Source organism: Watersipora subatra, chromosome 10 (assembly GCF_963576615.1).
Source record: "Watersipora subatra chromosome 10, tzWatSuba1.1, whole genome shotgun sequence".
Classification (NCBI taxonomy): domain Eukaryota; kingdom Metazoa; phylum Bryozoa; class Gymnolaemata; order Cheilostomatida; family Watersiporidae; genus Watersipora; species Watersipora subatra.
In genome coordinates this window covers 37,506,590-37,530,364 of record NC_088717.1, presented here as the reverse complement: position 1 = coordinate 37,530,364, position 23,775 = coordinate 37,506,590, and the positions used below count along the sequence as shown (strand labels likewise).

General features: G+C 37.8%; 3 protein-coding genes across 5 annotated transcripts; 2 read left to right on the top strand and 1 right to left on the bottom strand.

Moving 5' to 3' along the window:
* Positions 1-159: 159 nt before the first annotated feature.
* LOC137407320 (lithocholate 6-beta-hydroxylase-like) lies at positions 160-22,997 on the bottom strand. Of its 3 annotated transcripts, none has more exons than XM_068093940.1 (12): positions 22,888-22,997; positions 21,924-22,036; positions 19,957-19,999; positions 17,054-17,264; positions 16,805-16,887; positions 15,798-15,973; positions 15,358-15,594; positions 12,034-12,158; positions 9,384-9,505; positions 8,377-8,514; positions 4,621-4,783; positions 160-964 (listed from the first exon to the last, which is right to left on the bottom strand). In XM_068093940.1, the coding sequence occupies exons 1-12, from the start codon at positions 22,959-22,961 to the stop codon at positions 869-871; spliced, it is 1,581 nt and encodes a 526-aa protein (XP_067950041.1). In that variant the 5' UTR covers positions 22,962-22,997; the 3' UTR covers positions 160-868. The 3 variants fall into 3 exon arrangements, with proteins under 3 accessions (XP_067950041.1, XP_067950040.1, XP_067950042.1); XM_068093939.1 differs by having other exon boundaries at positions 19,957-20,009; positions 21,931-22,036; XM_068093941.1 differs by lacking the exon at positions 22,888-22,997 and having other exon boundaries at positions 19,957-20,009; positions 21,936-22,032.
* On the top strand, positions 5,621-6,819 carry LOC137406121 (uncharacterized). The gene is made up of 3 exons (XM_068092654.1): positions 5,621-5,805; positions 5,896-6,269; positions 6,404-6,819. The coding sequence occupies exons 1-3, from the start codon at positions 5,621-5,623 to the stop codon at positions 6,817-6,819; spliced, it is 975 nt and encodes a 324-aa protein (XP_067948755.1).
* LOC137406120 (caldesmon-like) lies at positions 6,912-8,024 on the top strand. Its single transcript, XM_068092653.1, has 4 exons — positions 6,912-7,170; positions 7,372-7,487; positions 7,576-7,768; positions 7,966-8,024. The coding sequence occupies exons 1-4, from the start codon at positions 6,912-6,914 to the stop codon at positions 8,022-8,024; spliced, it is 627 nt and encodes a 208-aa protein (XP_067948754.1).
* Positions 22,998-23,775: the final 778 nt, after the last annotated feature.

The following is a 23,775-nucleotide window of genomic DNA, read 5'->3' as shown; positions in this document are numbered from 1 at the left end:
GTAGTTATGTTGTGTAGTCTCTGCTAGTTATACAATAATTCTTTATTAGTCAATGGTCAAAACAATTTTATTTTTGTTATAACTAAAATAGTATAGTGTAAATAATTGGAATATAAACTTAAAATTATGATAAATTGTTATTGAAGACGACATTAAAGATGAATGCATAGTTGGATTATGCATTTGCTGCTAGCTATATAATAATTTATCTTTATTAGATAGTAAAATATAAAATAATATACAAATACAAAATCATAGAAGTATTGATGCCAAGGTGAAACTAAGGCTATTTTTGTATTATCGTGATGCAATCAATGTTACTATGGTAGTGATGACACAACCTTTGCTGGAGAATATGAGCTGTTTATTAAGGTAACTGTCCGAGATACGCATTGCTGATACTGAAAATGCGTAGTGGAGATGGAGGAAAATTGTTTTTGTTTTTTAGTATCAAATCCCTTGAGTTGTTGATTGTTGCATTTGCTTGTAAATATTTTAGTCTTTTTCAGACCAAACCTATTCATTTTGTAAATTATTATATTGTAGAAATGTGTGAGAATTACTATATGGTGGCAGCTTGAGAAACACTAAAAGCTTATACTCTGTAAACTCAGCAATGACACTTGAAAATTGTAGCTTGCTCCGGAGGAACAGAAATAGTCATAATGATAAGTTTGAAAACAGGAGAAAAATAATAAATGCAAGAAAATAAAATTTCCTTGCTGAATTTTCAAAAAGTAATCTATTGAAGTCTCATCACCACTTCGCTACCTTTCACTGTGGTGTCATGAGTGGTTGTACAACCCATGACAGGTAGCAGTCCATAAAAATATACGTCTTTAACGAATAGCCTTAATTTGTAATATCATCAAGGCTGGGTCACTTGAGCTCGGCGCTTAGCAGAGATCATAATTGGCTTTTCAGGATCCATTCGAAAGTTCCTTGCCCACGTCAAAGGTTTAGTCTGAAAAGCAATAGAATAGTGAGCAACAGATGGTAGGTCTAAGTAGAATAATAGAACTGGGACACAAACCAAAACTACAATATGGCCGCAGCTGCTATCCAAATTTAATAGTTTGTTGTTTTATCACTACCTGTTTCTACAAAAAAAGACATTTTAACAACATTTTTACTGATTCAGTTATCATATTCTTGTCACATACAAAAGCATATGTTAATATATTCACTGATGACTGCAAGATTAAAATTTTTATTGGGAATTAAATTAGTACGGAATTCTTTGCAATTATGACTGAAATAACAGTTATCATGGAAACCATATATTATGAAACCCTGCTTGACACAAATTATAGAGAGAACATTGCTCATCAGTTAACCTGTTACTTCTATTGTACTCTGTCATAATATAATCACTTATTTTATTGTTCATCGTTATATTTATTGTTCATTCTTATATCCGCAGTCTCACTCAAGATTAGTTAAAAAGGTGCGTGTTCTCATGCAGTAGCACTGCTGTATTGACTCTAATGTTTTTATCATTCAAAGCAACACTAGTGCTAGTTTAAATAATCTTTAAGTTTGTTGAAACACTAGCTGAATGCCCAATGTCGCACAGGAAATAAAAACATTTGCCGTTCTAAATATACAGGTATTTATTTCTGTTATTTATATATTTATTTGTTATTTATTTATTCAATGAATTTGAGTAACTTGAGTAGCTAGTTTGAATCTTTACTATTGCTGGGTCTCCATGCTTCAAATGGATTTGAAGTTTCTTCCACTCTGAATCATAGAAATGATAAAATTTCAACGGATCCGCTTTGCCAAAGCGAATCCGTTGCCAAGGAATTTGTGAGAAGGCACTCGCAGTGCGACTACTATTCAATGTCATAGAAACGCTCACTACTGATAAGTTTGGATTGATAATACCCAGTTAAGTTCTTCTCAATGGAGGTAAAACTTCAGCACACTTCATCACACTACCCCCTAGCATACTAAGGGGGTCTACTAGTATATTCTAACTACTATTGCCAAAAATTTGTTGCTCATGTGACAATGATGAAATAATTACCTTTTTTATTTATTTTATTACCTTATTCATTAAATAACTGAACCTACCAATTGTACAGATTCCCACAGCGCTAGTGCCGACATCTTCCTACGATTAAATCTTTTAGCATAGAAAAATGTATTTTTTAATAAAGGTGATGGTCATTCATGCGACCTTTAAAATATTAATCTTATAGCAAGTATTAAATTATGTTGCTGTCTTGTAATGTATAAGGGGCAACAATAAAGAAAAGAAAATACTCATTAGAAATTATGGCCAAGTTAGTTCAACAAGTGTACAAAACGTGAATTGAAAGGCGACCATGACCTGATAGCGAGCCTACTTTAACAATTTATGTTGTGAAGAGTACATAACTAGTCTGAAAAAATCAATAAAGTGCAACTCCGAATTGTTAGAATGGTGAGGTGCGAATTTATCGGCAGAGATCAACTCCAAATCCATTAGAAGTGTGGAAACCCAGTGTATAATAAGAGCTGTGACTGTCCTTCCATCTTAAGCATTAAGAAAATAGATAGCACCTCACAGGAATCAAACCTATACATTCGGTGGATGCATGGATGTGAAGCTAAGCGCACCAACACTAAACTATGCAGAACTACACTAAACTAGCTTACTACCGCATGGAATGTCATGATCTCTCATACAATCATGATCTTTAGATAATGATAGATGATCTTATTATAACATGCTAATTATTCCTTAGTAACGTAAGGGGGCCATGTGGCATAGTGGATTCGCTATAACTTTATAGCTGTAACTGGACATACGATAAACAAACACTTATATATATATATATATACTAGCCGAATGATCAGCATTGCACGAGTAATAGAATATTACGTAATGAATTTGAGTAACCTACCTGGAAAGCTAGATTTTTACTAAAATCTTCTCTAAAACCATGCTCATGTTTTGGGCCAGCTTAACAATCATTACGTGTAACTGTCAACAGTGTTAGTTATTAACCCCAAGCAAGCGCTTCAAGTGTGGGTATCTGGAAGTCTCAAAATTTTTCATTGCTAGATTTGAATTGCTATAACTGGACACAGGGTTTAACAAAAAGACAAACACTGAGATTTATAAATATACACATGTATGTTTAATATGTCCATTTAATTTTACTCTAGTGAAAATCTCGATAAGAAATCTCATGTTTGGTGAATTGCATGTCAGAATGTAGACTATATACATTGTCGATATGACAGAAAAATAGTACGTTAATGCCCATCAATTATATCAGTAATTTTATCGTATATTTTAGTATTTCAGAGTCTTGGCTTTCGAATGATTCTATATTCAATACACAAAGAATAATAGAACTATGAAAAACAAGGTGTCAAAAGTATGTCCTGCAATAAAAAAACACTTGGTCGTGGTTCCCACAGTGTGATGTCATAATTAGCATTTTGCCTTACGTCGTCGATCCCTTTCGCTGCCATTGAGGCTGCGCTTTTCTGTGCCAATCGATGCTCTGAAACCCAGAGAGCACTAATAATAAACTAGGATTCTAGATAATCAACTATGCCCGGGATCATGCTAATGCCTGACCAATACAAACACATGTTCTTGGTTAATAGATTTTAGGTAATTGTTAGAGTTTGCTTTTTTCATCCTTTCGTTCATTTTAAACACTTATAGTAATTATTATCACATGGTTTTATATGATGGCAGTATATGACAGTATAATAAATATGCTGTCCTTGATAAAGGTAATAAAATCACATCGATTAAATTGTGACCTGCAGTGGCGTGGCCCTAGGATTATATGTATCTTGCACTCTCGCGAGATCACGCGATGCTTGAAATTAATTAGCTTCAGTCCTGCCCCTCAACATCACAATAAAAAGAGAGGGCTAGTGCATAATATCATCGGGAAAACAGTATGATGCTTAGAATCTGAGCTATTTATCATAGAAATAATCTGCACATGGAGAGCTAATGACACTGATTCCTTTGTCATGTTCATTGGTTCTTTGGAGTTGACCTACTTTCGCTTGCCACTAGTGTCATTATCGTAGTTGATAAATAAGCGGTAAGAGCACACAACACCGAATATGAAAATTGTGACGTCATTATTTGCGAGCCTATACCATTTTTGTGGTAGAGCTCTGGGAAAATCCTATAAACACCAACCAATGTCTGTCTCACCATGTCAAACAATAGCTCATTTAAAAGCCAAGATATTGAAAAACCCGAGTAAGCCGAAACAGTACTGATATAATTGATGTGCTTTGAGCTCAAATCCATTGGCTGTCACAGCCAGTGACTTGAAACCTAATCTTTTGTCGAGACAGTTTGACGTTTTGACCCACTATGCTATAGCCAAAAGTCTTAGTATCTTTGACTAAACTTACGAGACATTTCCATGAAAGGCCTACAATCACTATCAAATAGAAAAGTAGACAATCTTTTACTATGAAAACATACGTTTGAAGTCATTTACAAATAGCGGAGTGGCTCAGGACAACTATAAGTCAGAGCTGGTGATTCACTGAACCAGCCACACCATCATTTAGTTAATAATGCTTATGCTCAAAAGCATGAGTGTATTAAAGTAGACTTAGATATCGATGTAATGTTAGACTTACGGGTGTGCCTTCGCACGGCTCTAACACATAATTCTTCAGGGTTTTCACCATGGCTATTTTCATGTTGAGCAAGGCCAGTCTCATTCCAATACAGTTTCTGTTACCAAGGCCAAAAGGTATCCAAGCATATTGATGTCTTCCCTCTCGGTTCTCTGGACTGAATCTACAAGGAAACAAGTCTGTGAAACTTGTAAGTACACAGATCTAATAGAGATCATGCGAAAGAAAATGGTGAGCGGTTGTGAAAGTGGTAAGCAAGTGGAGAGATATTAGTTAGGTCAACAGGATTGTATGTGGACAAAAAATTAGTGAGAGGACAGAGAAATAATAGTTGAGCGGAAAGTTGGTAAGTGGGCAAAGAGATGGTAAGTGAGCAAAGAGATGGTAAGTGAGCAAAGAGATGGTAAGTGAGCAAAGAGATGGTAAGTGGGCAAAGAGATGGTAAGTGGGCAAAGAGATGGTAAGTGGGCAAAGAGGTGGTAAGTGGGCAAAGAGATGGTAAGTGGGCAAAGAGATGGTAAGTGGGCAAAAAGATGGTAAGTGGGCAAAGAGATGGTAAGTGGGCAAAGAGATGGTAAGTGGGCAAAGAGATGGTAAGTGGGCAAAGATATGGTAAGTGGGCAAAGAGATGGTAAGTGGGCAAAGAGATGGTAAGTGGGCAAAGAGATGGTAAGTGGGCAAAGAGATGGTAAGTGGGCAAAGAGATGGTAAGTGGGCAAAGAGATGGTAAGTGGGCAAAGAGATGGTAAGTGGGCAAAGAGATGGTAAGTGGGCAAAGAGATGGTAAGTGGGCAAAGAGATGGTAAGTGAGCAAAGAGATGGTAAGTGGGCAAAGAGATGGTGAGTGGGCAAAGAGATGGTAAGTGGGCAAAGAGATGGTAATTGGGCAAAGAGATGGTGAGTGGGCAAAGAGATGGTGAGGGGGCAAAGAGATGGTGAGGGGGCAAAAAGATGGTAAGGCGGCAAAGAGATGGTAAGTAGGTCGCAGGGGCGACGGTGAATGCGCGGAGCGACGGCGGGTGTGCGGAGAGACGGTGGGTGCAAAAAGAGAGACGATGGGTGCAAAAAGAGAGACGATGGGTGCAAAAAGAGAGACGGCGGGCGCATAAAGAAAGACGGCGGGCGCATAAAGAAAGACGGCGAGCGCATAAAGAAAGACGGTGAGCGCATAAAGAAAGACGGCGGGCGCATAAAGAGATACGGCGGGCGTTGAAAAAGATACGGCGGGCGTAGAAAGAGATACGGCGGGCGTAGAAAAAGAGACGGCGGGCGCAGAAAGAGAGACGACGGGCGCAGAAAGAGAGACGGCGGGCGCAGAAAGAGAGACGGCGGGCGCAGAAAGAGAGACGGCGGGCGCAGAAAGAGAGACGGCGAGCGCAGAAAAAGAGATGGTGGGCGCAGAAAGAGAGACGGCGGGCGCAGAAAGAAAGACGGCGGGCGCAGAAAGAGAGACGGCGGGGGCATAAAGGAAGCCGGCGAGCGCATAAAGAAAGACGGCGAGCGCATAAAGAAAGACGGCGAGCGCATAAAGAAAGACGGCGGGCGCATAAAGAAAGACGGCGGGCGCATAAAGAGATACGGCGGGCGTAGAAAGAGATACGGCGGGCGTAGAAAGAGATACGGCGGGCGTAGAAAGAGATACGGCGGGCGTAGATAAAGAGACGGCGGGCGCAGAAAGAGAGACGACGGGCGTATAAAGAGAGACGACGGGCGTATAAAGAGAGACGGCGGGCGTATAAAGAGATACGGCGGGCGTAGAAAAAGAGACGGCGGGCGTAGAAAGAGAGACGACGGGCGCAGAAAGAGAGACGGCGGGCGCAGAAAGAGAGGCGGCGGGCACAGAAAGAGAGACGGCGGGCGCAGAAAGAGAGACGGCGAGCGCAGAAAGAGAGACGGCGAGCGCAGAAAAAGAGACGGCGGGCGCAGAAAAACAGACGGCGGGCGCAGAAAGAGAGACGGCGGGCGCAGAAAGAGAGACGGCGGGCGCATAAAGAAAGACGGCGGGCGCATAAAGAAAGACGGCGGGCGCATAAAGAAAGACGGCGAGCGCATAAAGAAAGACGGCGAGCGCATAAAGAAAGACGGCGGGCGCATAAAGAAAGACGGCGAGCGCATAAAGAAAGACGGCGAGCGCATAAAGAAAGACGGCGGGCGCATAAAGAAAGACGGCGGGCGCATAAAGAGATACGGCAGGCGTAGAAAGAGATACGGCGGGCGTAGAAAGAGATACGGCGGGCGTAGAAAGAGATACAGCGGGCGTAGAAAAAGAGACGGCGGGCGCAGAAAGAGAGATGACGGGCGCAGAAAGAGAGACGGCGGGCGCAGAAAGAGAGACGGCGGGCGCAGAAAGAGAGACGGCGGGCGCAGAAAGAGAGACGGCGGGCGCAGAAAGAGAGACGGCAGGCGCAGAAAGAGAGACGACGAGCGCAGAAAGAGAGACGGCGAGCGCAGAAAAAGAGACGGCGGGCGCAGAAAGAGAGACGGCGGGCGCAGAAAGAGAGACGGCGGGCGCAGAAAGAGAGACGGCGGGCGCAGAAAGAGAGACGGCGGGCGCATAAAGAAAGACGGCGGGCGCATAAAGAAAGACGGCGAGCGCATAAAGAAAGACGGCAAGCGCATAAAGAAAGACGGCGGGGGCATAAAGAAAGCCGGCGAGCGCATAAAGAAAGACGGCGAGCGCATAAAGAAAGACGGCGGGCGCATAAAGAAAGACGGCGGGCGCATAAAGAGATACGGCGGGCGCATAAAGAGATACGGCGGGCGTAGAAAGAGATACGGCGGGCGTAGAAAAAGATACGGCGGGCGTAGAAAGAGATACGGCGGGCGTAGATAAAGAGACGGCGGGCGCAGAAAGAGAGACGACGGGCGTATAAAGAGAGACGGCGGGCGTATAAAGAGATACGGCAGGCGCAGAAAGAGATACGGCGGGCGTAGAAAAAGAGACGGCGGGCGTAGAAAGAGAGACGACGGGCGCAGAAAGAGAGACGGCGGGCGCAGAAAGAGAGACGGCGGGCGCAGAAAGAGAGACGGCGGGCGCAGAAAGAGAGACGGCGGGCGAAGAAAGAGAGACGGCGGGCGCAGAGAGAGAGGGCGAGTGCAGAAAGAAAGACTATAGATGGAAGAGAGACTATAGACGGAAAGAGAGACGGTAGGTGCTGCATACAGTATTTTATAATGCTATGTCACATTATTTGAAGATTTAAACACAGTTAAAACATGAGTAGGTCTGATAGGTAAACTTCAAGCTATTATAGTTGAGGTTCACTCACTAAGAGTAAATTTAATCAAACACCACCACTCAGAATTCTTTGGAGTTGGATTATTAGACAATCTGGTCTTATTCAGCACAACAGCTAAATACAGAAGTTGCGTTAGATTCTGAGCAGCCCTGTTGTGGTACTTAAATGGTAAAGCCCCTAAAAGGGTTATTGACTTACTTGAAGTAAAAGGGTGTTATTCACTTTTTATGAAAAGAGAAACTCACTGCTAGTGTACCAAATTGAAAATTTTCAGAAATTGTGTTGCAACTACCTATTATCAAATTTTTCCAACTGCTACACACAGTTCAGGTAATAATAGTGCTATGATGATAAAACATCCAACTGATATCCTCTGGCGGCAACTGGGTGTTCAACTAGTCTTAAGGTTTTTAATATTTGTACACTGACAGTAAATAGTTTATCACACGCGTATGCTAAAACAACATGGAAGCTCAAAAAAACTGCCAATCTTATAAGTCTAGAGGCGAAAGAATACCTTTCAGGGTCGAATTTCTCTGGGTCAGGCCAAATCTCAGGGTCGTGATGTATTGGGTAAACCAAAGCAGACACCATCGAGCCTGCTGACAGATGAACTCCAGCAACTGTTGTGTCTCTACCCACCAACCTCTCTAATCTAACAGAAACTGAAGCTATGTATTTGATGTATAAACTGATAAAAGTAGATATGACAGGTTTGGCCCAGAGCTTGTGTGACACGCGTAGTATGTGCTTGAGTAGCATGCGTATTATGTGTATATCAATTCTACTCAATGATCAATTGATATTCCCAATGAGTCATTTAGCAGTAAAGAAAAAGTGTGCATTCATACAAAGCATACTGAAACCTAAATCAAGTGCAAAATAAATAAAATCCATATGGCAGCAAACTGTCATCAAACAACAATTTTGAAAGTTGAATACTCAACTCTAAAGATGAAAATTATGCAAGTCGAAAAGTCAGTTTTGTTTAGGAGAAATGGGTATAAAAAGTTATATATTAATTATACACAAAATAGTTTGCTATATGCTATCTACTTGACTTTATATACATTTTAGTGCTGCTTGTACCATGTCAGTCTAATGTGCTGTGAGAGACCATCAGCTGTGTCAATGAAGCACAGAGCATATAGTAGAATTATTCATCCCTTCATGATCGCGGTGAACTGGTGCAGTAGCTGGAGTGTCGGATCACCAAGCTGAAGGTTCGAATCTCGTATGATGCAATATTTTTTCTCAGCCTCCAACCATGGTTTTGGAAAGATGGAAGACACGGCTTTTATTACATCAATGATTTATTTATAATATACTTTTCTTTATGTAGGTGTACACCTTTCACCCGCCATTCAAAAGAGAGCAGACAACCACAACTCTTCATATTTTACTTTTCCTAGCATTTTCTCTCCAGCCCTACTAGGTCAACCAAATCAAATTGGGTGACTAACAACATCTAAATCTAGTTGAGTTCTCACGCTTTTCGAGCTCTCCACTAAATTATAAACAAACCTCAGGGCAGCTGGATATAGTCTCATGGCTTCCTGTAGAACCCAGTCTACATACTCCATTTTTGATAGCTCGTCGTAACTTGCCTCTTCTCCACTCATATTTGTTGTTATCTCCTCATACACCTGCCGTAATGACAGGAATTAGGTATTCAATATTTGACAGCTTGTGATGTAAGACGCCAAAATGAACATCTGACTGAATGCCCTTGCAGCAGTACACCATTTCATATCACTAGTTCATTGTAGCCTAAGTTCTTGCTTATTCACCTGTTCATTATCTCTTCATACATCTGCAGAACCATAAATAACTTATGTCTGTAGTTGAAGGGGTTGAATGTAATGACAACAGACAAAACAAGCAATTATTATTTTTTATTCTACATTGTACCGGAATATCCAAAAAGTAGGACTAAGGAAGGAGCTACATTACTGTTTAAATGTTAAACATTATCCAGATGACTTAATAACTAGGCAGCAGCCAAGAGCTACACTCTATATACTGTACACACATTAGTTTAATATATAGTTTAATATTGTCTTTAAGCAAGAATTACAAACCAAAATGAGTTAGAAATTTCATGAAGAGATAGAAAGTAATATAACGAAATCTTGTAGTTGTAAACTTGAAGTCCATGCATGGGCTCATGGAAAACACAAGTGTATTTAATAATACGTTTTCATAGATGCATCTCATTGAACACACAGGTTTATTCTATGGGATGCAATAATTAAGATAGCTTCAGATCCCAGCTTAGATATAATTGGAGAAGGCGATGTAAAGCATGATGAAAAGTAAGAATACAGTCGACCCTATTATAACGTAAACTTCTTATTACGTAAATTTCAGTTAACGTAAAAATTTTATGAAAAGTTTGTATTTTGTATTACGTAATAAACTCCATATAGCGTAAAGCATCAAGATGGTTGAAGTTCTCAAATTTGATTTGAATAACGATAATTTCACAGTTAGTATTAAAATTGTGATTTTCTCTCTTGCCGCACTTGGGAGAGAAACAATGTATAGGGGTGTCTCTGTTACATATACTAGTACTCTGGTAGTCTGGTGAGCTGTGAGAGAATGTCATGTATGCTGATAAAGCACAGAGAATAAGTAGTTGTATAACATATAGAGGTATCTCTATTATGTATACTAGTACCCTGGTAGTCTAGTGAGCTGTGAGAGATTTTAAGGTGTGCCAACAAAGCACAGAGAATAAGTAGCTGTAGAACCTATAGAGATATCTCACTTGGAAGAAAAAATGACATATAGAGTATTTTTATTATATACACTAGTACTCTGGTAATCTAGTGTGCTGTGAGAGATCGTCAGGAGTGCCAACAAAGCACAGGTAATAAGTAGCTGCACAATTATTCAGAAACACTTGAACGCGGTTGATTGGTGCAGGTGTTAGAGTGTCGATCTAACAAATTGAATGTTGAGAGTTGAAGTATCATTGAAAGCGAATGCTTTATCCCCACTTTTAGAACCCCGGCTTCAGACCGACAGACAAACAAACAAGCCCCGCTCTTATTGTAGTAAAGATGTAGTTTCGTTTTACTTCATTCTAGACATACAATTTTTTGCAGTGTTGATCTTGCTGTGTAAAAAAGTGAAAAAAATTGTTTTAAATTGATATTGATGCACTCTTATCAACTCAATTACCCTAATCGTCGACCCTAAACTAAGTGTGGGTGATGAGAAAAAGAGAAAAGTTGTTAATACCAGTTACTGTATAACTATTAAATTAAAAAACCAAGTTTAGTTTTTTTCCTTGTAAAGGGCTAAAGGAGTGAGTTTGAAAGTTTTTGGAATTGATTGGGCTATTTACAGGTATTTTATCATTTATGTAACATAAAATCCCTATAACATCTACTGTATGAGCCAAACGGAAAATATGGTTTTCTAGCATAAATAGCATGCACTAATTTGGTTTAATATTTTCAGAGTAATGTGATATGTCTGGGTTCATTTAGGAAGGGGTAAAAATATGAAATCTTCACTATATTAAGAGCAATGTCCATCTGTAGGAAGCCACGAACGTTATGAAAAAAGTCATGGTAGCCAAGATTGCTACCAGCTGCACCCCTTAATCCCCTTTCTACATCTAAGAATAATTGTGTACATAGTTATTACACACAATGATCTCTCACAACACACAAAACTGCCATCGTTTTAGCAGGTAAAAAAATAAAGGTGCCACAGCTCACTAAAGTGAGAATTGTCTACTCTCAGGCTCAACGTAATTAGCAGTTTTCTATCATAGGAAATCTGTTGTGCTTGCAGTTAGTTGAGTAAATGCAAACTTTGTGTATCTTAGGACAAAGGTTTTTGGCATAAATAGCTTTTATCACCAAGGATTCTGATGTATTGTTGGAAAAAGACTATTTACAAAAACAAAATTGTTCTTTTATACTAGAGCAGAAACTTATTTACAGAGCATCCAGGTAAATACGTTTCTTTTCTATAACTTATTTGTAAAAGCGCTTATGTTTTGACCGACTCATTTTGCGCTTGAGGTCACTTGGGGGTCACGTGTGTTCATCGTAAATGGCTATTAACACCTTTGGATCATCTTTAGAAGGTTTAATAATGTTTTATAATTCTGCTGCTGAAAAATGTTCTTCACGCAGGTATTTCAGTTTAGACCCACCCTCTTCTGTATGTCAGGGTTGATGGTGAGCTCGTACAGTACATAATGCAGTGTCAAAGCTGTTGTCTCGTATCCAGCCATGAAGAACAGCACCGCATTAGCCACCACTTCATCTTTAGTCAGCCCTAAAACAGGAAGTCAGCCATCAAACTCCACTTCTTTAAAGTACCATACGAATTCTTATCATTTAAATGCAATCTTTACTATAATAAGAGCTATGTTCGACCGTCTGAAGCTGCCTTCAGAAATTAGGAAAAAGTGCATTGCCCAGGATTCAAATGTATAGCTTTAGCTTATCAGCCAGTCACGGTACCAACTTTACCACTCGACTACCATGTTACAGCATGGAATACTTATGCAGATACTTATTACACCTGATGATCTCTCACAGCCCATAGGGTTGCCTACATACTAGTCAGGTATAATTTGAGGTGGTGAATAGTAATTGTTGATCCGCATCCACTGACCATAGTGGTAGCCAGTGGAACCTTGTTTACAGTACAACGTAGGGTGCTACCCGATTTTTTAGCCTAGTGGCGTACAAAGTGAAAAATATGAAAATAATTTATTTTATGGTATGCGATGTGTATAAGCCTTCATTTAATTATATGCATATCTATATAATTGTAGTATCCCTGGCACATGGCTTTCAGCGATTCGTGACCATCATGATAGTCGCTGTCAATGACCTGTGAGAAATCTAATCAAGCCTTTCTGGCATACATACATGAAATTATCTATCAAGATCTCAGACTATGGATTCAATTATGCTTCATCGTTTAAGTGCTTATCTACCGTAAACAGACTCGTGTGCATTTGCCGAGACATTTGCAGGTTTTAGCCAGCTGGTGAATATAGATGTTTTCAGATTCCCTACTCATACCCAGTATGACAAAAAATTGAAAAAACATTATGTGCAAATCTATGAAGCCCCCTATAATTTGCCCCCTATCTTTACTATGATAAAGATAATTCTGTGCACTTGCGTTTTAGGACTCAATAAGTCCAATATAATTAACTTAAATTTTAAAAGTTTTATATTATTTCAATCTTCAAAGTGCACTCTTTTCTGTGATGTTATTTTACTGTTTGCAAGTTAGAATTTTAATTCTAACTTGCGTGTTACTCCCATTCAATGAGATCTGCTCTGTATTAATGAAGCATTAGTAAAAGTAGATTGGGGATCATTTTTCCTTTAAAACCATTAGAGGAAAATCTAGCATAGCGCACCTAGCACACAACTGTATCATTGACAAGGTGTACACAATAAGCATTTTTCATTGCAGGGAGTATCCATAAACTTGGAGTTATCTTCTTCTCACCACTTTCAGTGATATGTGACTATGTAATCTGCACCTCTATGTAATTTATAATCACTCTATGGATGACTTGAGAAAGAATCCAACAAGTCATTTTCAGCATAGTCAGATACACTGATATGAGCGAGCTTTCAATTGCTGTAGCCTAAAACCATTAAAATATATAGTAATAATATGTACTTTCTAAGTCAAGCAATCCTATTTTAAACAAGATCTCAGATCATCACTTTAAAGGTTGACTTGCAACCAAATTCACATTACCGTTATTTGATATGAAAAGATTCACCATGTCTTACTCTGTTGTGTTGTAGGTGCAAAATACGTGGAAATGTGATTACAAGCTCTTAAAAGCTCAAAAACGAACAGTTAATCGCAGCCACACGAGACCGCCGTAGTTTGGATTCTCTTTCCAAAACGGCTCAAATGTGATGTAGCTGTGGTAGATGGTTTCTGTTTACACTTTCATGCAACCTTATCGAAATATTTTCACAAATATACTTCACGCATTCAATAAATCCATGTCTATTGTTCTTACGAGTCCGTTTTATCGTCATTGTAATGCTGTCACTTTTAGCAGTGATATCTTATAACTTACCGTAAGAATTCATTTAATTTTTTAGCCTTAGTTTGAAGGAGTACATATCATTGTCTGATAATCATGACGAGCCTGTTGGTCACTTGTGATAATCGAAAAGTGCTGCAGAAATTATTTGCGAAGTATTGGGTCACATGATCAGATTACGACTTGCCAATTAGACCAAACCGAAACAAAACTGTAAAGTAGTGAGCATCTATATTTGATACGGGGTGTTCGGTAAAACCCGAAGTGTTTGTCATAAACAAGTGCAACGAGAAGTTTTATATTGAGCTTTTTCTTGGCCTCTCAATTCACGTGAGAACATCACGTGACAAGACAATAAATAAATCGCATGACTACGTCAGAGAAATAAAGAGATTCCAATCCAAGGCGGCTTTTCGCTTTTGAGCTTTTAAGAGCTTGTAATCACATTTCCACATATTTGGCACCTACAACACAACAGAGTAAGACATGGTGAATCTTTTGATATCAAATAACTGTTATGTGAATTTTGTTGCAAGTCAACCTTTAACTATTCATACACTGATATTCCTTGTACTTATCTACTGTCACTAGAGCCTACCTGTCTCACTCTCACTATTCTGTCTTGGTTATCATGTGCCCTTATGTCTCCCTTATGACAAAAACTATTACATTTTCAACACTGGGAGAATACAAGATCAAAATCTGAATGCCTCGCTTTGACACCCTGACATACTGAGGCTCCAACAGCGCCCTCAAGGTCTAAAGTTTTTGAGAAAACTATGGTAGAACCTACACATACGAAATAGTCTACAAACAAAATTCCAAGTTACCAAACATTCTTTCATAGAAATATTGCTGTAACTTATAAAAAGCTTTTTTAGACGTGAAAGGCTGAAAGGCTTTTTCTTTTTTTGTATTTTCGTTTGGTTTTATGGATTCGTACAACAAGTCTCACCCGACTTCAATTACTAGCAACAGTCAGAAAACAACAAGTGTTCGTTTTCACCTGTGTTTAGTGTTTACTTCTAACTTTTGATAACCTTTATTCACCCTGATCTGTACCCCCACTATCCGCAGTTTTCACTTAACCTATTGTTGTCAACCAATACCTAAGGTAATTAAACATACAGTTCAGTTTTAATTCATCATTTTGTTGTTCATTCTTCTTTCTGTATGTACTTTTTATATTAGGCAGCAAAAATGTCAGCGTAAACTCATTGCAGGTTTTACCTTCATTTATAATTTATACAAACATTCTGTCCGAGTTTTGTGGGAGTCGGAATGGATTAGGGTAGTTATATAGTAAATGTGTTCCAACTTAAAAAAGTTTCCATTTATGAAAATTTTTTGGAGCAAATTAATTTTGTAAGTAAAGGTTCTACTGTATATGAATATCCGCTTTGGGCTCATCTTGTTACGAACTATACAATAAGAAGTTCTTACCTTTGGTTGACCAAGCTCTCCCATATTTGTCAACTTGGGTTTCTGGATCTCTCAACGCAGGCTCATCTATTAGTTGATTTGTACAGAGCTGCACAAAATCCTTCTGTTTCAGATCATCTTGCCCTCTCTCAGTGATGATCTGGTTAGATAAGTCTTCAAAGTAGCTTAGTGCTTCCATGTTAATAAAGCTTAGGCCAAACTTTGACAACCATCTCTGCATAATGTTAGGGAGGAGAACTGCAACAAAAATTACATTAATATATTGTTAAAACTTAAAGATTTTCAGGCCTGATTCTCAGTTTCTGTACATTTTGTGAAGCTTTTTGTTGCCTAATGACACTATCAACAAAATATAACACGAATACTTCATACTGCAAGAGAATATACTGCGACAGAAAAGGGAATATCAAAAGGCAAATGAAGGCAATTCCGACACTTACTAAAAGAGAAAATTCGAAGAACTACAAGAATCTTTTCAACTAGAGTCGTTTTCATGTTGGTACCCATAGCTCTGTTAGCGTTGACAATCATTGGGTGGTCTTCATCTTGTAGACTCACCAAGTCAACTCCAAAAGCCGTGCTGCTGATGGTGTCCATTGTATAACCTCCCACCAACCTGTCAACACATGTCAACCAAATGTTTACCTACCACCAACCTGTCAACACATGCCAATCAGATTTTGAGCCTTCCACCAACCTGTCAACACATGTCAACACAAGTCAACCAGATTTTAACTTCCTACCAATCTGTCAACAACACATGTCAAACAGATTTTAACTTCCCAACAACATGTCAACACATGTCAAACAAACCTCGAATCACAGTGTAAGCGAAAAAATGTAATTGCTTTTTAAAAATGAGTTCAATATGATTTGTGTTTTTTCAATTTTGCTACATAATTGGTTGTTATGTTCTACATATGAATATATTTGATATTGTCAGGTAACAAGCTAAATAAATGGCACCCAGTGTATAAAACATTCGTCCATTATTAAAGAATAGTTTTACACAAGTAACCTATATTTGGCCATGTTCTGATTATTTAGCCTTTGATTACAGATTTTACACTCGACCCGACGGATTAAAGTGTAATCAACAAGAGCCATATCTCAACTGTTTTCATCCTTAGTGATAGTTCACAGTCTAGCTTCATAGTGAATGTACACGTTAAAGTTGTTTGTGAGGTTTTGATGAGCTCGGTTAGTTTCAATATGAACTATTCTGACGTTGCACCATTTTTCGTTCACTTTCATGTTTTTGGCTTATGCTTATGACTGTTTACATACAGAAGGAATTGTTTAGGTCATAATTATACCTTAAGAATTTATCATTAAAAATGTAAAACATTAAAAGTATTGTTTACAATACGATCTCAGCAGAGTCAAGGTGAAGACTTATTCCTGTCTCAGACTAAAAACTATAAACAACCACAAGTTGTGTACTTACTTTTTGAGGTCAAAAGGTTTTTCTTTTGTGTCAGCGACATACTTAACAAATTGATTAGCACAGACATCGATTCGAGCTTTTAGCTACAAGAAATATCAACCGATTAAACTTGTAGGTCAAATCTATCATATGTCTGTAACATTTTTATGACAACAGACAGACACCAACAGCCCGTAAACTGTCTAAAGCACCCAGAAAAAATTCGTTTTCAGAAACTGAGTGTATTAGTGATAACTTGCCAAAACTTACCTGCTTTAGCTTGCCAGAAGTGAAGGTTGGAGAAATGCAGGCTCGTACGTGTTTCCAGTGGTCATCGGTTAGCGACGTGAGAAAGCAATCTAGCGTGTTGCCAAAGAAAGAATCCTGTCTGTTTTCCATGCTACTAAAGTCTTTTATCATAGCAAGTCGTAGAAACTCTGGGTCAGCAACATTCAATACTGGTACTCGACCTCTGTATGACCTACAAGGTTAATTACAGTAACACCTCAATGCTCTCAATTGCACCATGTTAATATATGCATGTAAGCTAGGAACATACATGTATATGCAATATTATTAATGTAGTAAATACTAATGTAACGTAGCATTCCTAATTTAATCGAGTAATGTAAACCTCCTTTTACATAATAATAACTTATATAAAATCTTTTGCTTCATATCACAAAAATTTCATATAACATATTTCATACTGTATAACATACATGTAAATTGTCAAATCATGACAAGTTCTCAAATTCCATTTGAATAACGGGAGTCTCATAGTTAGCTTTTAAAAATATCCTTTTCTCTCTTGTCGCAACTGGGAGAGAAACAACGTATAGAGGTATCTCTTTTATATATACTAGTACCCTGGTAGTCTAGTGTGCTGTGAGAGATTGTTACGTGTGCTGATAGAGTACAGAGAATAAGTAGCTGTATAACATATAGAGGTATCTCTATTATATATATACTAGTACCCTGGTAGTCTAGTGCGCTGTGAGAGATTGTCATGTGTGCTGATAAAGTACAGAGAATAAGTAGCTGTATAACATATAGAGGTATCTCTATTATATATACTAGTACCCTGTTAGTCTAGTGTGCTGTGTGAGATTGTCGTGTGTGCTGATAAAGTACAGAGAATAAGTAGCTGTATAACATATAGAGGTATCTCTATTATATATATACTAGTACCCTGGTAGTCTAGTGCGCTGTGAGAGATTGTCATGTGTGCTGATAAAGTACAGAGAATAAGTAGCTGTATAACATATAGAGGTATCTCTATTATATATACTAGTACCTTGATAGTCTAGTGTGCTGTGAGAGATTGTCATGTGTGCTGATAAAGCACAGAAAATAAGTAGCTGTATAGCATATAGAGGTATATCTATTATATATACTAGTACTCTGGTAGTCTAGTGTGTTGTGAGAGATTGTCATGTGTGCTGATAAAGTACAGAGAATAAGTAGCTGTATAACATATAGAGGTAACTCTATTATATATACTAGTACCCTGGTAGTCTAGTGTGCTGTGAGAGATTGTCATGTGTGTTGATAAAGTACAGAGAATAAGTAGCTGTATAACATATAGAGGTATCTCTATTATATATACTAGTACCCTGTTAGTCTAGTGTGCTGTGCGAGATTGTCATGTGTGCTGATAAAGTACAGAGAATAAGTAGCTGTATAACATATAGAGGTATCTCTATTATATATACTAGTACCCTGTTAGTCTAGTGTGCTGTGAGAGATTGTCAGGTGTGCTGATAAAGTACAGAGAATAAGTAGCTGTATAACTTATAGAGGTATCTCTACTATATATACTAGTACCCTGGTAGTCTAGTATGCTGTGAGAGATTGTCATGTGTGTTGATAAAGTACAGACAATAAGTAGCTGTATAACATATAGAGGTATCTCTATCATATATACTAATACCCTGATAGTCTAGTGTGCTGTGAGAGATTGTCATGTGTGTTGATAAAGTACAGAGAATAAGTAGCTGTATAACATATAGAGGTATCTCTATTATATATACTAGTACTCTGGTAGTCTACTGTGTTGTGAGAGATTGTCATGTGTGCTGATAAAGTACAGAGAATAGGTATGTGCACAGTTATTAAGAAGTATTTAAAGGTGATCGATTGGTGCAGGTGATAAAGTGTCAGTCTACCAGCTGAATGTTACGAGTCTCATTGATAGTTATCTTTCACCCTAACTTTTAACCTTTAACCCTGGCTTCAGACAAACAGACAGACACCGCGCTTGTTATAGTAAAGATATGTTTTTGTTTCACTTCATCTAAAGTATATACAATATTTTTCTTTTTTTTCTTTTTGTAGTACAGGCATTTTTGTCCACAAAAAAATGAAAAAATTGATTTAAATTGACATCAAAGGTGTGCACTCTCCTTAAACTAAAACTGCCGTCGTCACTCTAAACCAAGCGAACGTGACAAGTAAGAGAGTTTTCCATACAAAGCAATAATACTGCAGTTACTGTACAGTTTTAAATTGAAAAGATAAGTTTAGTTTTTCATTTTTGAAGTGCCAAAGGTGTGAGTTTGGGAAGATCTTAGAATGGATTAGGTAATTTACAGGTAGTTAACTGTTCAGATAACATAAAATTCTTATACATATTGTAAACTTTCAAGGAATGGATTGTTTATGTTGTAGTAGCGTCTATTGTATATACATCTTATGAATATACACTTATTTAAAAAATTACATACTAAGATAGCTTTAAACTTGTAAAACTCTGGTTGGGATAAAATTGGGCATATTAAACTGTCGATATACCTAATTCATTGACTTTAAGGAGTGGTATTTCGAATTCAGGAAAATGAGATATATTTAATTTCTAAAAATCTTAGCACTACAAAAAAATTACGTTAACATCATTTTAAGTCCTGTATTAACATAAACAGGTACTATGCACATTTCGAACTTAATTCTAAAGCAGAGCAGACAATTTCTTGCTTGTTTTTGATATGCCATGAAGTCACAACTTAGTTGAAAAAATAATTAGGTCGCGGTGTTATTTTGCCGTTTTGCAGTCCAACTAACCTTTTTACAAATTCGTAAATTTTTACTTCCTCGAGTATATGCAAGTACTAAGAACTTATTTTAGGCTTTCAATTTTTGACCTTCTCACGAGCAATCTTGTACTCTTCACTCACCCAGATAACTTCCCATACTTCTTGACGAGTTGTGTGTCATTTACTGGAAGGTTCTAAAATAAAAACACATAAATGAGCAAAGGATTTTTCAGAAAGAAACCATCAACAGCTTCATGAACAGGTCTGAAGTAAACCTTATTCTGAAACCTTTGTATATGTAGACTATGTTGTAGTATGAATTTTATGGCTTTAAAACTAGCACAAAAATTGGCTTGCCCTTAAGTCCTCTTAAATCACACACCGGCGTATACATAAATATTTGCTGTCGCAAATAGATTAGCCGATGATAGTTGGTCTCAGTCAAGTGAAGGCCACGGCATAGCAGCTAGACTTTTCAGTATTGTTATAGAAAGTTTGTTAGAATAATTGCATTACAAAATTTGTATAGCAATTACTTGTGATAGCAAAAGTGTTGGTATGGCTATATGCATTGCTATAATCGCTCAAAGGAACTGGGCGCGTTAAGGATGGAAACGACCGAGTTAAAATACTTCGTGACACAAACTTAATTACAGAAAAGAATTGTTGTAAGCATATTTAATTACTTGAAGATATACTTGAAATGTTTTGTAAACAGTTTATAATAGTGTTTTTCATATAAATGTTACAAGTAAGAATATCTTTGTCCATATGCGTTTATAAATAGTTGTTTAAATGAAGCACTTTCATCAATGTTTGAAAATCAATCAGCACGCGTTAGAAATGAATAAAATTTGATTAAGATAATCATCGACTATTTCAGCCAATCATAAACACCAGCGTAAACAGGTTATAGTTTCAAAATGTGCAGCCTGTTGCCAAAGCATTGGCTATGCAAGCAAGGCATTCGCAGTGGTGCTTATCTAGGCCTTCATATTTTGACCTCATCGAATGCATAACGCATTATACATTGAAGCACATTGAAATATTTACAGAGTCAAACGTTGTCCGCATTTGCATCAAGTTTGATGATGATAGTATTATAGAACAGGTTTGCACTAATCTGTTTATAGATGCTATTTAGCTGGTTACTCTATTGGTAAGATAGAATTAGGTTACTTTAGCAAATTACTAGTAGAGATCTATATTATAAGTTGGTGAGGAGATTAAGCTCCTACTTCAAAAATGAACAGCAGTCATGTAGTGATAATAATAACCAAAAATCTATACCTACTCATGAACCAGGCTAGGCTTCTATAAGCCATTTGACAACAATGATCCATTGTAAGCCGGCTTGTACAGAAAGCTCGCAGTACTATTGATGTAGCTCTATAGAGCAGAGAAGGTCTCTAGCAGAGGAGGTTGAGAAAATCACTCGCGGTGAGTTATGAAAAACTATTAAAAACACTTTAGAGTTTAAACTATATTTGTTGTCTATACTTGAGTCAACGAATAGAGCAGGCTCAAGTAAAGAAACGCGAGTTTTAATCAACCTTTTCAGTAGAATTGTAGGTAATACACAAAACGTAATATGCAATACACAATCCCTACATAATACACAAAACTTAATACGCAATACACAATCCCTACATAATACACAAAACGTAATACGCAATACACAATCCCTACATAATACACAAAACGTAATACGCAATACACAATCCCTACATAATACACAAAACATAATACGCAATACACAATCCCTACATAATACACAAAACTTAAGGTTTCAGGTTCAGTAGATACACCAAACTTTAGGTTTCACAAACATCAATGTTATAACAATACTGTTTGTGAAAAGTGCATATGCACTTTTTCCTATCATACACATCACTGTATCTCTCTAATAGAAGGTTGACTTCATTTCTTATATATATATATATATTGTATATAGTACTTTATTGGCAATAATCTAGCTTTGAAATGCGTGAGAATACAAATTAGTTTAGCCAATAGCGTTCAATCTTTAAAGGAGTTTTGAATTGCCAGACAGAGTAACGATAGACCTCAAGTATGCAGATAAAGCGATTCTATTATAGCATCGGTACAACTCACTCCACCTGTTGTCACTATCGTAGATAGAAAAGTGCCAAATAAAGGTAACGGCCTCGGACCTGAGATTCCTTGTTTAGACCACGTCGTGAATGTCCATGTAAAATATCTACCAAGTAAAATTATACTACTGAAAGGACTAGTAGGAGAGAACAGTAAAATATCAGATACATGAAAAGTGAATAATCAGTGTGCTATCTGTCATAAGGGATTGTATCCTGTCTTCTTATCTCAATTGAAAACACCTATACAAGCATGCATGTAAATCATCATTTCATCATGCAGCTTACGTTAAAAAAAGCTTGGGTTCATTTTTAGTACAGAATTAAAATTTCAAGTCAAAATTAGTAAAATAGATACTGTGTTACCGTGTACAAATGTATATGCTGTATTATCACAAATGCACACAAGAAATAGTGAGTATATTGAAATCATCCATCGTTTTTTGTTGTTCAAAAAAGAGAGAATTTGGTTTCTATAAGTTTTAAATTATGTTTTCGCAAGAATCGATCAGCCCTGCATGCAAGTCTCGTTCCCGCATGCAAGTGGCTGGCACATGTTTTTGCGTGCGAGAAATGTGCATTACCACCGGTAAGCGCCTGCTAAGAATGATTCTCTATCAGTACATCTGTTTCCTTTCCTCCTAACCAGGTAATTATTACCCATATCTGATATTATAAGTAGTATAACGTTGGACTAGTGCGCTAGCAGTCCTGTGAGAGATCGTCATGCATAATAAATATGTGCTCAATTATTCTTAAATCTAGACAGGTGGTCGAGTGGTAGAGTGCTTGCCTGAGAATTGGAAGCCCAGGGTTCAATTCTTGTGCGACGCAGTCTTTTTTCCTAATGGTTCAGGTGGACAAACTGACATGGCTCTTATTATAGTACAGATTGTCCACGTACTCAACAGAAGTATTACAAAATATAAAGATCTAGGTAACTGATGGCCGAACTTACACATAGCCTAGGAGTAGAGCAAGTGTAAGTAGAATGCTCCACAGTGGAAGATCAAATCCTCCAATCAACTCCATCCCTTGTACCTCAGTAGTAGTTAGTAAACGACTGCACACACTCAACGACTGCACACAATTGTGAATGCTCTATGGATGAGGCGCATCGGCTTTATATGCAAAGCCTTTCATACGCTTGACTAGGGATGAGCTTCTTGCTAGTACATACAAACTCATGATCAGTAAACAAGTGATGTGTGCCAACACGGCCTACCAACAACTGAGTTATCATGATGCAATCCGCTTCAATAGTATGATGAATTTCTGCCAACTTGTCGCAAAATTAATTATACGCACAAGATTATTAGTTTGAGAGAAGTCATGCATGGCGCTCGTAAATCTTAAAATGAGCTATTAGACAAAACCTGAAACAGCTACAATTTTTTTTTGCAAAAACATGATGTCTTGGCAGCAAAACCTTACTGTGGTGTTGTGTTGAAACAGCCAGTGCTAGCAGTGACAGAGATTACAGAACTTTGAAAGCTTTCGTGTGAAGGCTCTATGGTTTATTTTCATTTTAAAAACATAAAGCATTCTTATATCTGTCTGCTTTAAAAACAGATACAAGTAGTGTCTATATATTATGCACCCTGTTATTTGGATTAGCCATGTTCTTGTTGCATTGTAGGATCTAAGGCTACATAAACTAGATTGACCATAGTGAGGTGGTGTCATGACTGTGTGAGCCTGCAAATTGCCTGAGGAAGGATGTCAGCTGCCCCACCACACAAATGCTGACCAATGTGCATAAAGTCGATCTTTCTAGTCTCTGGTCCAAAGGGGCGAGTACATCAACTACTAACTTTCTACACTTATTAGCATATAGGTTTAAGTT